Here is a 14,728-nt window from a genome sequence, read left to right as displayed (position 1 = left end):
CTGGATCTGATTGGATAGCAATAAAAGGGCTCTAAGAGGAGGGGGGAATCACGCCCCCCCCAACAGTAGTGATTTCCATTCTGCTCACCAGTGTTTTCTATCACCAGAGGAATTTTAGTCAATCAAATGTCTTTAATAACAGAGATTTTGTAACCATGTCATTTGCAAAAAGTGATAGAGTATACTGTAGAGTTCAACATCCAAAGGGGGGGGGGGGAAGAGAATGAATGGGAAGTTTGTATGTCATTTGGCACAGATTAGAGATGACAAGAGGCCTTAAAAATGCAAAATAATGAGAAATTTGCATGTCCCTAAGGTGGTGGATTACAGACCATTGTTTGATCACAGACCACAGGCATGGGTTGCAATTTTGAGTATTTTTCCCACATCCTCCCTGAAAAACTAACTGGTAACAATAGCTAGAATAGCTCGCTCTTTCTCTTGGCTTACTCCAGGGAGTCCTCAAGTTATGACCAGCTGAGTTAATTGAAATCATTCTTATTTCACAATTATATTTTTATGTGGGTTGAGTAGCCTGAGGATACATTGACATTTATTCATAACTAGAAGATTACCATTGCCTTAGCAATTTAGGCTTCAATGATGTTTATACCAAAAATTCTTAACAAGTGTTAGGAATGAAATTCAAATAGCTCAGTGTCACTCCCTCTTTACTCCCCCACATCCATTATTCAATGGCAGTTCATTTATACTGGAAGATGATCTATGAAAGAAGATCAGCCGTCTCCATATAAACACCGACACAGGAATGTCAGCATTCCTCTCTGGCTCTGGTCAGATTTGATTGGACTTTTTCCTCTTCTTTTGGATCAGTAGAATTTATCCACACACCTTTCATTCAGCTGTTCTTGGCGTTGGCGTATTATTTTCATCTCTTCCTCATTCTGCCTCTTCAATCGCAGAGCGAGAGCATTGATGTCTCTGATGTGTGCATCATCTACTGTTACCCCCTAGAAGACCAAGGCCAAAGAGGAACCAGATAATAAAGCAAAGTCTTAATTCTCTCCTCCTTTAGATGTTCCTTCTAAGATGCTAAGTCTCAAATCCATGTGTACATGTTAAACCTAACTGTGAGTTCCTATTGGACTGGATATCTGCCTTTCTCAACATTTACTATCGCTCTGGCATCCTGGAAGGAACATTCTCAAAATTGGCACTTTAAACTGCCTCGTCACTATTTTTTTTATAATTGTTGCTGTGAAAAAAGGGTAGAAATGGAAGCAAAACACAATAAAAATGTGAAGACGTTTTCTTCAGAATATAAAATACAGGTAGTCCTCAACTTCTAACAGTTCATTTAGTGACCGTTCAAAGTTACAACGGCACCAAAAAAAGTGACTTATGACTGTTTTTCACACTTATAACTATTGCAGCATCTGCATGGTCACATGATCAAAATCCAGAAATTGGGCAACTGACTCATATTTATGATGGTTGTAGTGTTCCACGATCATGTGATCACTTTTTGCAACCTTCTGACAAGCAAAGTCAGTGGGGGAGTCAAATTCAGTTAACAACTGTGTTACTAACTTAACAACAGCACTGATTCACTTAATAACTGTGGCAAGAAAGGTTATAAAATGGAGCAAAACTCACTTAACAAATGTTTCACTTAGCAATAGAGATTTTGGGCACAATTGTGGTTGTAAGTCAAGGATGTAATGGCGCTACAACTTCTACAAACAAAGTGAAATTTAGTTTTTTCAAAGAGATCACACTTGATTTAGAAATAAATCAATTCTAACATTCCTGACATTATGGAACATAATGATCTATGTCAGTTTTCTAATCAGCCCAAAATCCTCTTGTTGAAATATACTCGGCCACATGACTCTAGACCAATTGCAGTCTCCAAACCAAACCTACCTCAGAGGATTATTATAAGCATTAAATATGAGAAGGCATGCTGTGCATACTATTTTGAAGTCTCTTCTTGGTATAATGTAATTCAGGGAAATAATTAACTCTAGCATTCACATGGTAAATTAGAAGGCCAACAATTTAGAGGATTTAAAAACCCAACAACTCTGATGTCACACTATCTTTCATCAGTCAAATTATCCGGAAACACCAATGTCCTGAAGTGTTATTCATTTAGCTAATAGAAACAATATCACTTACCTCTGACATTCCTCGGAATTCGTTTAATTTTTTCAAAAGCTGAAGGCAATGTTCATAGTCATTCCCCACATCACCAATATTAACCATGACTACCTGGTGAGCAACACAATACCATTAGGAGTCCATTAAAACACAATGAAATCTTCAATGTTTATCTAGTCTTTTTTTTCCACTGGAATTCAAGTCTATTTTGGGTTTGGCTATCTGCCTTCTAAAATGCAATATCAATAGCATACTAAATAACACACTCTGCATTATGAACTGTCTTGATAACAGTACTTGTTATTTGCTTGAAAAGTTAATGCAAGTTGATTCATTGGATGTGTTTTAAAAAGTATGGAGGTAAAATAATCCAGAAATCAGAGCAGAAGTTTGAAGGAATCAATGCAAAATTTTAGTGAATGGATTTAGCAATTCTTTTCTGATGCTTCAATGAATTTTGACTTAAAACAATCCTTACCTTACCTTAAAATTCCAATCACACATCTAATTCTTAAAATGTTGCAACCAGTGGCAGACAAAATGACTGCAAAACGTGCTTGATGAAGAAAAAAAATTCATGATAACATTAAGGTTTCTCTTGAATTTTGAGGAATATTAAATATTTTCTGCCGGTCCTATTTTGTTACCAATTATCTAACATTACAGCCCAATAAATGCCTACTTGCAGTTCATAAAATCATGTAACAGTTTTCTAACACACAAAACAAAACTTTCTAAAATACCCATATAAAATGAATAGCAATTGCTTAACAAAAGAGTCTTAATACATTTTGGAACAAGAAATCCCCCCTCCCCTTGATGGTCACCAAGTTAATTGTGGGAAGATGTAAATTTTGTACTCTTCTGTACATTGCTCATTTTTTAAAAAGTACATTTCTAATAGGAGAGTCACGCATATAGAACACAGTAGCAGCCTCCATGAAATACAGGTTTGATTTATATTCATATATTTGGAAAGAGGAAAACATTTCAGGCATTTTTCAAAATTAAACAAAAATATACATTTTCTTCTACAATTACCATTTTCCAAATGTTCAGCTATAAATGTGTTTTCTAAAGAGAAAGAGTTGTCTACAAATTCACTGACCTTGTCTCTGATCCAAGCCTCTGCATGGTCAACTTTTTGTAGAAATTCAAGAAAATCCCTGCTCTCCTCAAGCATCTTTCCATGAGCAGCAACAGCCTGATCCAACTTTTCCCATTGTTCTTGGAGCAAGGACATCTTTTGGCGGATCTCTTCCGACTGGGGAATATTATGGTGTAGTAGAGCTTCTCCTCTCTTTAAATAGTTAAGAGGGAATAATTAATAAGAAGAAAATTGCAATATCTCTATGCTATTTCTAACACAACTCAGTTCTAAAAGATTGGAAGGCCAGTGGCAAAGGTTAAACACATTGTTTACTTAAGACTAGTTCTGGGATATCTGATCCAGATTTATATCCCGCAGAGATAGATGGATTGACTGATTTGATGTGTAAATTATTCAGGATATGAGAAAGAAGTAGAAAGATTACACTTGTCTAAAGCTGTCTATCTGTCAGAAGGCAGCCAAGGTGATGCGAGCCATCAAAACATTTAAGGCTGAAATTTTCTAACAATTGCAATACAGATCTATCTATCTATCTATCTATCTATCTATCTATCTATCTATCTATCTATCTATCCATCCATCCATCTATCCATCCATCCATCCATGATTTGACCTCATGCTACAGAAGAACCTCACAAGAACCACATAACACAAAACATAAGCTAGCAATACTTGCCATATTAACACTTGCAATTATATCCTTATGAGCCAGAATCTCAGCCTCAAAGACTTGATGCTTCTGAAGAAGCTTCATTTTGTCACATGACTTGCTGAAGTTTTGAAAAGAAGGAGCCTTTATCTTTTGCATGCGTTCAGCAATCCAACTCTCTGCCTGTCACCAAAGGAGCAACATGATTATCACTACATGCAAGACTAAGAGTGGTATATGCAAATCTGATAAGATCAGATTTGCTTTTCGGTTCAAGGGTGCAATTCAACCCAAAGTGTGACCTGGATTTCAAATGTGAAGACATGGTCTATTGCAAAACTGTTTAATCTGTAAATCAGTTTGACATTTCGAAGATGTGATATAATGTAACTGAACTAGCTTTTAAACAAAGCTACAAACAAAAGCTTCACTCAGCCCTTTAATTCTCTACATCACCAAAGTGATCAGACTTAAATTAATGCAGTGTAACTTTTTTGGGTGAGACTTGAGACCCACTATGAAGAACCAAGTGGAAGTTAGTGGTTGCAACATTTCTTCAGATTTTACTGTATTTGGCTTTCCTGAAGTACTGAGTCAGGCCAAGAAATAGTGATAAAACAAAGGCTACCAGCTACCTGATAAAAAAATACTTTGGATTTTTTCCAAATGTACAAGAATAAGATATAATAGTAGTTCTCTAATATAATATGTCCTTTCTCAGCCTTATGCTCTCCAGATGAACTGGTTATATCACTATTATAATTCACAGTCCATATTCATAGCCATAGTGGCTAAAGGTTTGGTTTAGAGGCTAATCTATGCACATCTAAAGGGCACCAGGCTGGGGAAGGCTGCTGTAATGTAAATGTTAAATTAAATGTTAATTTAAATATTGCATTATATTCCATTCATGTTTAAATGTATTTTAGATAGGAATACATGGAATGTGAACACCATGTTCCAAAGCACAGAGCCTCAGAATTATAATAATGTACAATAGCTCTTTTGATTTTTCTTTCTTTAAAAGATGTGAGAAAAATTTAAAAAAAAAACTCAAAAAGAAGTGGGAAAATACAAGAGGGTCAGAAGAGGGTCAGGGGACCACAGGTGTCTTGGTGGTGGGCAAGGGTGGGGGTTAGACTGACAAAAGCAGTGTAGCATGGTCCAAAAGGATGGAGTTTGTGTGGTGATGTCACAATATCGCTTTTGTCATTCTGATGCAAGCATCAAGATCCTATGGATGCCACGGCAGATGACGGTGTCTGATCTTCTTCAGAATTACCTCTTGCTTCCAGATGATACTTTAATTATTTTGCCTCAGTTATTTGCTTAGTAGAATGTTTATTTTGATTACTATATTGCAGGAGGCACCTTTTTACATCCATACACACTACAACAATTACCGTAACCATTAAAGTCAGTCTTCCTTTGCCTTCAATTGACTGCTTGTTCAGCGATCAATCAAAGTTATGACAGTACTGAAAAAAGAGATTTATCATTGTTTCTCAAACTTGGGCTGCCTCAGCATCTCATGGTCATCTGATTACAATTTGTAACCTTCACAACCAGCTTCTAACAAGCAAAGTCAATGGGAAAACAGCAGGAAATCACAGATTTAATCTCAACCACCATGAGTGATTTACGTCACGACTGCAGCTGGAACTGACATCTAAATCGGGTGCAGTCATGTGATATTTCATTATACAATCGCATCATTTAGTGATGGAGTTACTGGTTCCAATTGCAATCAGTAAGTGAGGACTACCTGAGCTGGCAGTCTGAATGGAGAGTGAGACAGCAACCCTTCACTGCCTGCAAAGAGAATGAAAGTTTTTATTTCCCAGACAATGCTTCACTAATACACAACTTATTCTCACCTCAGTTAGACCCTGGTAGAATACAGCCAGCAGGAGTTCTACCTGCAATTTTTCTTGCCTACTTTGAGAAAGGTCTCTGATGCATCTTCTTTTCTTTAACACCACACTGAACCTCTGTTGAATCTGTCTTACTTCCAACTCACTGCCTGGTTGCAATTTTTCCATTTGCTCCTGAAGAGATAGTTCCTAAAAAACCAACACTTAAAATCACAACTACAGTTAACTGATCACAGTTTGCATACATAAAATATTATTTTTTCTATTGGAAGTTCAAAATTGCCCATAACCAAAAACCAGTAACAAGAATATACAGATATGTATTTGTGTGATATGAATGGGTAAAGCTTTCTGAGAACCTCTACTTATCTTGTTGATATTATCTGAAATATTATTTGGGAAATTTTATTTAAGGGTAAATCTTTAAATTCACTGTATATCTTGCTTTTGGTGACATTTGGTGTCAAACTAAGATATTCTTTCTCCCCAAGTGAAATTTCTCAGGTATTTTGCCTGAAGAACTCCCATATTTCTTGAAAATCAGCACTTCAAAGTGTCTTATAGATCAGCTTCTATAAAACAATATCTATTGTTTGAATTGCTTTTGCAAGTTTGTCACAGTATTTGTTTCCCAGTCCACCGAGATGACACATAAGTACCAGGTTTTACCTGGAATGTTCCCATGTCTTTCTTTATATATTATGTATAAAGATTTTACCTTTTCTTCCTGGGAGGCTAGAATCTTCTCGAAAGCCTCATGTTTCTTGATCTGCTGTATCACTTCATCCACACTGCTTCCAAAATCACAGCTTTTCAAATACATCTGTGAAAAATTGGAATCAGTTCTGGCAATATAGTTTTTTTTTTAAAAAAAACACATGGAATTATGGGACCAAATCTGTTGCTTTCTGGAATGAAAGTCAAGAAACATCAGATGATCAAATGATTCTAAGAGATTTTACAAGATGTGTTTCTTACAGAGCTCTGGTCTCTTGTTAGATATTTGGATTAATCAAGAGAAGAGGAATATAGCGTAGTCTGTTTGGAAGTTGGTTTTTTTTCTTTTTCTTTTTGTAAAGTATTATTTTCAAGAATTCCAAATAGAAAACCATATTCAACAGATAACATAAAGATTTTTTAATTTTATTTATTAAATTTATATGCCATCCATCCCTGAAAGAATATAGCTTGAAAATTAGGCAGTAGAATAAATTAGCTATATACATTCCAAATAGTATATAGTCTTAACCTGAGTCCTCTAAATTATCATTTATGTCCTAGCCACTTTGGGTGCAGATTTTTGCAATGAGCACTTCACTGGGCTGCTCCTGAAATTTATGTAGCTGGCCAGAATGTAGTGATGAGCACACCATGATATACCCATGTAACACTACTGCTCAGAAAGTTGCACTGTATGCAATTAGCTTCTGATGATATTCAAGATGCTGGTCACCTCTAAAGGCCCTGGCTATCTGAGGGCTACTTATCTCCAATAGTTTCTGCTTGCCTGAAAAATTGGAGAAGTGGGCACCTATAAGGTCCTTTTGATTAGCAATGTTACCTGATAGGATCCAGGAAGCAAGCTTTCTCTGCCATGGTATCTGCCCTCTGAACAGAATTCCACAAAGCCTAACTTTTTCCCATGACTTAGATTAGGGTGAGTAGCAAGCCTCTTCCGGGACAGCCTGTATTGCTTGAATGTTTTCGTCTATGATGAACATTCTTTTTTATTATTTTGATTTCTATTATTTTTAATATTGTGTGCTTGTGGACTCTGGCGTGATTCCCAAAGACCCATTGCTATACCAACTTTCCCTCTTATACCAAGTTGGGTAATTCCATAAATAAAACAGGTAGATAAATGCATTTTGAAGTGGAACATAGATGAGAACAGAAAGTAAGTATTTTATACTGGTATCTTTTCTTTCAAATGACCACCTTTAATATAGGAAAATTATATTAGCTGTTCCTTTATGTGAATCATTTTATATTACATAGCAAGTGCTCATAACGCAAATAGCTGCAAAACATTTATTACACAGGAAATTGAATACTCTAAATAAAATGCACAATAAATATGAATATATGTGTTACATGGGATTCCATCCATTGTCATGTGAACAGAAGGCTATTCACATAACAGAACCGTGCCTTGTTCTTCTGCTCGTACGCCTTTTAAACTGATTCCACTCAGATTATCATAGTCTCATCTGAGAATGATATCTGAGAAGACAACAGGTCAAGCAGTTTCAAAGAGACTTCTTCACATATTGAGTTACACCCTAATGCAGACTGGAGCCAGGACCTTCTGTCCAGAATTTTGCTCTAGATTCAATGTGTTCCCATTCACCTGTCCCTTTGAAGAGTATCAATGCAAGGGTGACCTTTGGAATGGGGAGGTTTTTTTTTCCAATCCCATTTTAAGCACAACATTTACATATCAAACGGTAACTGCCATTCAAAGCTGTATTACACATGACAATTTGCAGAAACAGAGAGCATAGTGGCACAACTGTGTAAATACGGCAGTGAATTTGAGCAGCCCACCAACGAAAGCAATACTCAGAGTGGCATTTCATATTTAACATTACAGCTTCTGAGGTCATTACTTCAAGTATCTGTCAGCTTATCACAGGCTGAAGAATGGCATGCCCGATGTCCTGTGGTAATAATACACAAGAGTTTTCCATAAAAAAGAATATAAAAGAATCTTTATATAGATAGGAAAGCAGGATTCTGCATTCTTGAACTAAACAATATTTATTTTTGAAATATTCCCCATAAGATTTAAATATTCCACAAAGTAGGGCATGACACGTGAACAATGAGGATTTATCATCCTATTTACATAGCAGTGAAATGCAGTTCATGATTAAGGGTAAATTTTACTGATTATTTTTCTCAAGCAAATCTTATCAAGAAACAATAAAAAATAAGAGAAATCAAGATCTTTCAAGAAAGATCTTTCAAAAGACATTTTTTCTAAAGTGAGCAAAAATGCATATATAGAATAATGACAACTAGAAATATATTTTTTAAATCAGACTGAATTCTCTATTGAAATAATACTATTTTAAGAAATGGCAACTTTTTTTTTCTGTTTCATAGAAATTGTTTAAGACGCCATCTTCCACCAATCTGTTGTCAGAATGGAGCCCAATAGAAGATCTACATTTTATAGATCTGCATAATATACCACAGTGGATTTTTAAATTTGTTCTTCTTATTTTATTTTCCTTCAGCTAAAACTAGTAGTAAAACTTGAAGGGGCTCTAATATCTTGTCCCCAAACCAAATCTATTTTTTCCTAGTGTAAACTAACAAGCTAATAAGGCATTTCTAGAAAAAAAAAGATTTAACATATTTTTGGTTTGAAAATATATGTTTATGTGTATCTATGTACAAAATCTCTCTTTCAATACATTCATGGTTTTTACTAATAAAAATTAGATGACAGTTTACAGAGAGTATATACACATGTACATACAAACACACAGCATTGGGAAATATAGCAAATGTGAGTGTATGTTTATGTGTATCTATGTACACAATCTCTTTCAATACATTCATGGTTTTTACTAATAACAATTAGATGACAGTTTACAGAGAGTATACACACACACCCACACACACACACGTCTATTTTACTAAAGTCACATATTTAGAGCAACTGAAGGCATAACTTGTTTTACTCTAGTCTACTGTATGTGAAAGCTTGAAACAGCAGAATTTAAGCAATAACTAGTAAACAGGCTTCCAATGTCAAGAAGAAACCTCTAGAGTCTTGCAGTTCCTAATCATCCTACTTTAAGAAAACAAAAGTACTTTTGAAGGCTTTACCATTCCCAGAAACCTTTACAACAAATTAACAAAAGAATTGATAATACTGTCAGTTAAAACTAATCTCAGAACAAATTACAGTTGAGAGTACATTTTTCTAAAATGGAATGGAAATCTTCACCACTTTCCTCCCAGTTCCAAAGGATGCAATTTTTACTGAGATAGAGGGACACCATGTATTCTCACCATGTCCATGAGATGATGCCTGCATATTTGTTAAGAAGGCAGCTTGACCTGCATTTGTTGCAGCATCTGGATCCTGAAGATGCTTTGACTCTTGTGAAGGCTGGTATTCAGAACAATAAACAGGGTTTATGGACAATAAGATGCTAGAGCCTTTACAATCTGACTGTAAAGTAGACCCACCCATATCTGAACCTGAAGCTTCGATCAAGACTGAAGGAGTTGGCTGTTTTCTGAATTCTTTTACTACTTTAATAGGAAAGGATGTCCAAGGGGTAGCAAGCATTAAAGATATCTTGGAAATCTTGTGATGAGCAGGAATTATTCCAACACTAGAAGACTTCCCAAATTCTTTGCTAGCTGAGTGATGGTTCTGAAAGACAAGCATATCAGGATCTAATTGTGAATGTGTAACAGTTCTTTTGCCAAGAAGGGTATCTGCTTTAGCTAATGCAGATGGAGTCAACCATATTTCTTTGAAGACTGTCTGTGGAGGAAGAATGGGACACTTAGTGGTGTTGATTACATGAAGTTGTTTAACTTGCTGATCTGCAGCATTTCCAGAAGGGATAACTTGATGACTCTTCTGGGTTCCTCTTGTAAGACCAGGAGATGTAGTTGAATTTTTTTTCAGATGAGGTAATAGAACACTGGAATAAGCTGCTCTGATTGGTTTGATAGCAACACTGCAAGTTGAAATATAGACTTTTACTGAAGCATGGAAATCTGAAAACTGAGAATTGCACTGATTATAGTTCTGCTCCTTTGACTTGGAATTACAAGGTGCAAGAATTTGATACAGATTTTTATTCTGAGACAATGAAGCATCTGGAATGGCACACAGAGAAACATCTAGACGTGATGTCCAGCATGGTAGAACTCTTGAAGCAGCCGATTGGAAAGCTATTGCAGAAGAATGACAAGCATCCAAGTAATTTCCTTTCCAGCCACTTGCACCACTGCAGGAGACAAGCAATGATTGAGCATAAGTGCTGTTGTATCCTTTGCACTGAGTATCTCTCAAAAGTGTAGAACAGGCAGACTTGAAGGTGGAAGAATTAATACAGCTGTTATCTTTCTCTAAACCATTCCTCTTATTTGAATGTGCCAGCACTATATCTAGCCTTGAGCTGTGAACCTCTGAAGACAGGCAGGGAGAAGGCAAGATGGTCTCTGCAGATGATGAATAAGCTGGAAAATACCAAGCTGAGTCTGATATATTTTCTGCTGGTGGCATCGTTTGGAAAGAAGCACCATAAACAGCAGCTCTGGAGATTGGTGATGGAACCACTCGGGCAGAAGACAACATAACTTCCACAGTAGAAATAAAGATGGGTGTGTCTGAAGTCTTCTTAGGAAGATATCTGCATGACATCTTGCAGTTTTAATCCTAGGCTTAGCTTCTGAGCTGTTGCTTAAGACAAATGTTTCATCCTTTTTATGTTGGCTGTAGAGATTTCCATTCTTCCTCTGGTGTGAATAAGTGAAATGTAAAGACGTATTTTTATAATGAAGACATCTGTATTTGATTAAGAACGAGACATAGTGGCACGACTGCTTATTCAGACTGCAAAATATTAGGAGCATGTAGCAAACCGAAAAATGATCAAAATGATGAGGCAGAAGCCAGATGTGTAATCCGAGACCTAATTAACAGTTCTTAGATAAAAAAATTAAGTTATTAACTCACCAGTGCTTCTATAGCCTTGAAAGACAAGAATATTTTCTACTGGTGCTAACAGCAAAAGAGCTGCACTAATGTTCTCTATCCGTCTCTCAATCTGCAAAAGGAATATCTGCACAAGGAATAGCAGCTTCTCTGTCTAACAAAGTCTTAGAAAAATTTCCTACAACTCTTCCAAGTAATGGCATTCCCAGAGTCAGTAATAAAAAAGACAGATATATACTTGCTTAATTTCCTCCATATGCGCTGTTATTTACTTTAGGACAGAGAAATCGTAGACTAAATCTTGCTGAAAACTTCTGAAGCCTTAAGTAATTTGGATGTAACCTAAGCTGCTGGCATAAAATCAAGGACAGACACACTGGCATGAATGGGAAAGCACTCTACTTCAGAACATGACCCAATGCTTTTCTTTCTGTCATATGTCACTGCTGGGATAGCCTTTATATAAATTTAGAGACACAGTTCGGTTCAATCAAGATCCATTGTGATAAAAGATAAATATTCATACACAGTTAACACCATCCAGACACTCCCTTTTCCAAATACAGATGAAAAGGTAATGATGCATTGCCCTCTCAGTTTTAAATTCTTGCTTTCTGCTAATGTTGTGCCACTTAGAAGGGTTAACCTGGCTGCATAAAGCTCCTTGAAAACACCATCTGAAACTTTGGTGTGTGAGACAGGAAAATGTGAGAATTTAGGTGAAAGGCTTTTGATCTCCTTTCCAAAGAACAATAACAAAACAATTTATTAAAAACAAGAATTTGTCCTCTTCAAATATAGAATGAGCTTGCACTATAACCCAGGTGGAAGTGAATTTAAGATTTTCTGAGCTGTGTCATGGATTCAAGAAAAACCTTCTACACCATAACCATGCAAGCAGAAACTGTTATTTCAGCCAGAGACAAATGGTGCTCACACTGTCAGCAGCTAGCAGTCCCTTCATTTCACATAGTAGCTACCAGGGAAGTAATTTTCAATTGGACCATGATATGTGGAAAAGGAATAATGCTTTCCTTCTCATCTGCTACAACAGCTAACTCCTGATGCCTTCCTTTGCAGGTGTTAGCTTAAAAAGCAAATATTTAATGCCACTACATTGAATGTCATTACAATTTGATATTGAGTTGAGCTGATGCTTACTCCTTTGAGGCTGTGCTATTTTCCAAAGCACTAGAAGGCAAGTCAAGAAGCAATGGATGAAAACTAATCAAGGAGAAATGCAACCTAGAACTAAATGCAACCTAGAACTAAAAAGAAGTTTCCTGACAGTGAGTACAATAAAGTAGTAGAATGGGTTGCCTTCAGAAGTTGTGGGTGCTCCATCGCTGGAGGCTTTTAAAAAGAGACTGGGCAGCCAATTAACTGAAATGGTATAAGGTTGGACTAAAAGAACTCCAAGATACCTTCTAACTCTCTTATTCTATTATTCTGTTATTCTGTGATAGTTTTTTTTTTTAGAATCAAGGGATTAATTTCACATCATATATCCTTGCACAGGTGTATAATTGACCATGCTACTAAAAAGTCAGAAACCAAATTTCCTTTTAGGAATTTTGATCAATAAGTTTGGTCAAAAGCAAACTAAGCAGTTTTCTTACTGATATAAGTCTTCTATATATGCAAGTATGTGTAAGATAGAAGGAATAGGTAGAGCATAGGACAAAAGGCAGAGATTAAGTACTTAATAGATTAAAATACACTTTACAATGCATTAAAACATCACTAAAGCATGTGCCAGCACTACCTCTTGGGAGTTTGAAATGTTGTCCAGGTATTCACAGTCTCGGTAAAATATCTGCAAAAGATGGGTCTTCTCTAGCCATTCCTTCTTTTGTGCCCATACCTGGTACACTCTGCGCTTTGCTTCTATCAGAGTTTTTAATACACTTTGGATCTAAAAAAGAAGAAGCCAACTGCTATAAAGCATCAGTTATAATCCATGAAGGGGCAATGATTAATATGTAATTTATACTGCTGTTAATGGAAATATGCTAAGGCTCAGTTTCCAATTATAATTACAGCAATTGCCTGTTTATACATGAGAAAGCTGGTGGGTGTATTTTAATAAAACTCATTTTCCTTTGCTTGGTGCTTATCTCATGAAATCTCTGGATTTAAAAACTTACTCATAACAGGCTAATTTTGTGGAAATGCTGGTGGTCTGAGCTCTGTGCAAAATTACAAAACTGGATCCTGTGTATATACCTCTTCTGTTGCCATTTTCTGTTCCAGTGCGAGCTCTTGTCCCAGCTGTGATACTCGCTCGTAAATCTCATCGCGAGACTCAATCTCTGGCAATAGCTGCTGATGCTGATTAATCTTCAGACCGCTGGTAGATGCATCTCGAATGGTCTCCTCAGCTGCCATTGTTCTTATCATCTCAGATGCCCAGGAAGAATAGTCCCATACCTTAACATTGAGGAAAGGAAATTTAAGATATGGGGTAAGATCTATATCCTTAGATGACAATATAGGTAACAGATGATACTTCTTGTGGCTCGGTTCACACATAGCACTAAAATGTGGTTGGTTATTCATACGTAGGTTCACGCATTGTGTTTTGCCTCACACAAAAATTAAAAAAAACTGTCAAGACTATCTATCGAGTATAGAATACATGTCCTTGGGCATCAAGGCTCAGTTAAGTGGATATATTGCAGCAAAACTATAAAACAGTTACAAAAGAATTTATGTAGCTGCTGTGCATCAAATGCAAGTTCTATTTATAACAATTCATGTTCAAATTTCCTGTAGCTGATATTGTAAACCAACCCAGAGAGTGTTGTAATGCACTATGGAGCAGTATATAAGTCTAAGTCAGGGGTCTTCAAACTTGGCCCTTTTATGTCTTGTGGATTTCAACTACCAGAATTCCTCAGCCAGGCATGCTGCCTGAGGAATTCTGGGAGTTGAAGTCCACAAGTCATAAAAGGGCCAAGTTTGAAGATCCCTGGTCTAAGTGCTATTGCTATAAAAGAAACCCCTCTTGTCATAGGTTTTATGGCCTTTGGCAGAAAGGGTGGTGACAAATAGTAATAGAAGTCCCCCAGCAGCCCCTAGATTCAAGTTGGTTTAGGAAAATAGGGGAGGAGTGGAAAAACAAGTAATGATGTAAGAAGAAACCATACAGGAAGACTATGTGAGTAAACAAAAATGAGACAAATGAAGGAAAGAGTTGAGGAAAGTCAAGTTGAACACTACAAGTTCAGGAAAATCTCATACAGTACAATAAAAAAGAACTGAATGGACTTCAAGTA

At 36.4% G+C, this 14,728-nt stretch overlaps 1 protein-coding gene across 4 annotated transcripts in view; it reads right to left on the bottom strand.

The window, feature by feature from the left end:
• Window positions 1–14,728, bottom strand: part of SPTBN5 (spectrin beta, non-erythrocytic 5) — a 110,903-nt gene that overhangs the window by 52,239 nt on the left and 43,936 nt on the right. For all 4 annotated transcript variants that reach the window (XM_039323905.1, XM_039323907.1, XM_039323908.1 and 1 more), the window contains exons 34-41: window positions 13,677–13,880; window positions 13,216–13,365; window positions 6,477–6,581; window positions 5,762–5,947; window positions 3,912–4,067; window positions 3,233–3,424; window positions 2,143–2,235; window positions 853–971 (exon numbers count right to left, since the gene is read on the bottom strand). In XM_039323905.1, the coding sequence (XP_039179839.1) occupies window positions 853–971; window positions 2,143–2,235; window positions 3,233–3,424; window positions 3,912–4,067; window positions 5,762–5,947; window positions 6,477–6,581; window positions 13,216–13,365; window positions 13,677–13,880 (1,205 nt within the window). The remainder of the gene's footprint in view (window positions 1–852; window positions 972–2,142; window positions 2,236–3,232; window positions 3,425–3,911; window positions 4,068–5,761; window positions 5,948–6,476; window positions 6,582–13,215; window positions 13,366–13,676; window positions 13,881–14,728) is intronic.

The sequence above is a fragment of the Crotalus tigris genome, unplaced genomic scaffold (assembly GCF_016545835.1).
Source record: "Crotalus tigris isolate CLP2741 ecotype Arizona unplaced genomic scaffold, ASM1654583v1 scf7180000024286.1529876, whole genome shotgun sequence".
NCBI lineage: Eukaryota > Metazoa > Chordata > Lepidosauria > Squamata > Viperidae > Crotalus > Crotalus tigris.
The sequence above is the reverse complement of the archived record's forward strand: the minus strand, read 5'-3'. Positions and strand labels throughout refer to the sequence as shown.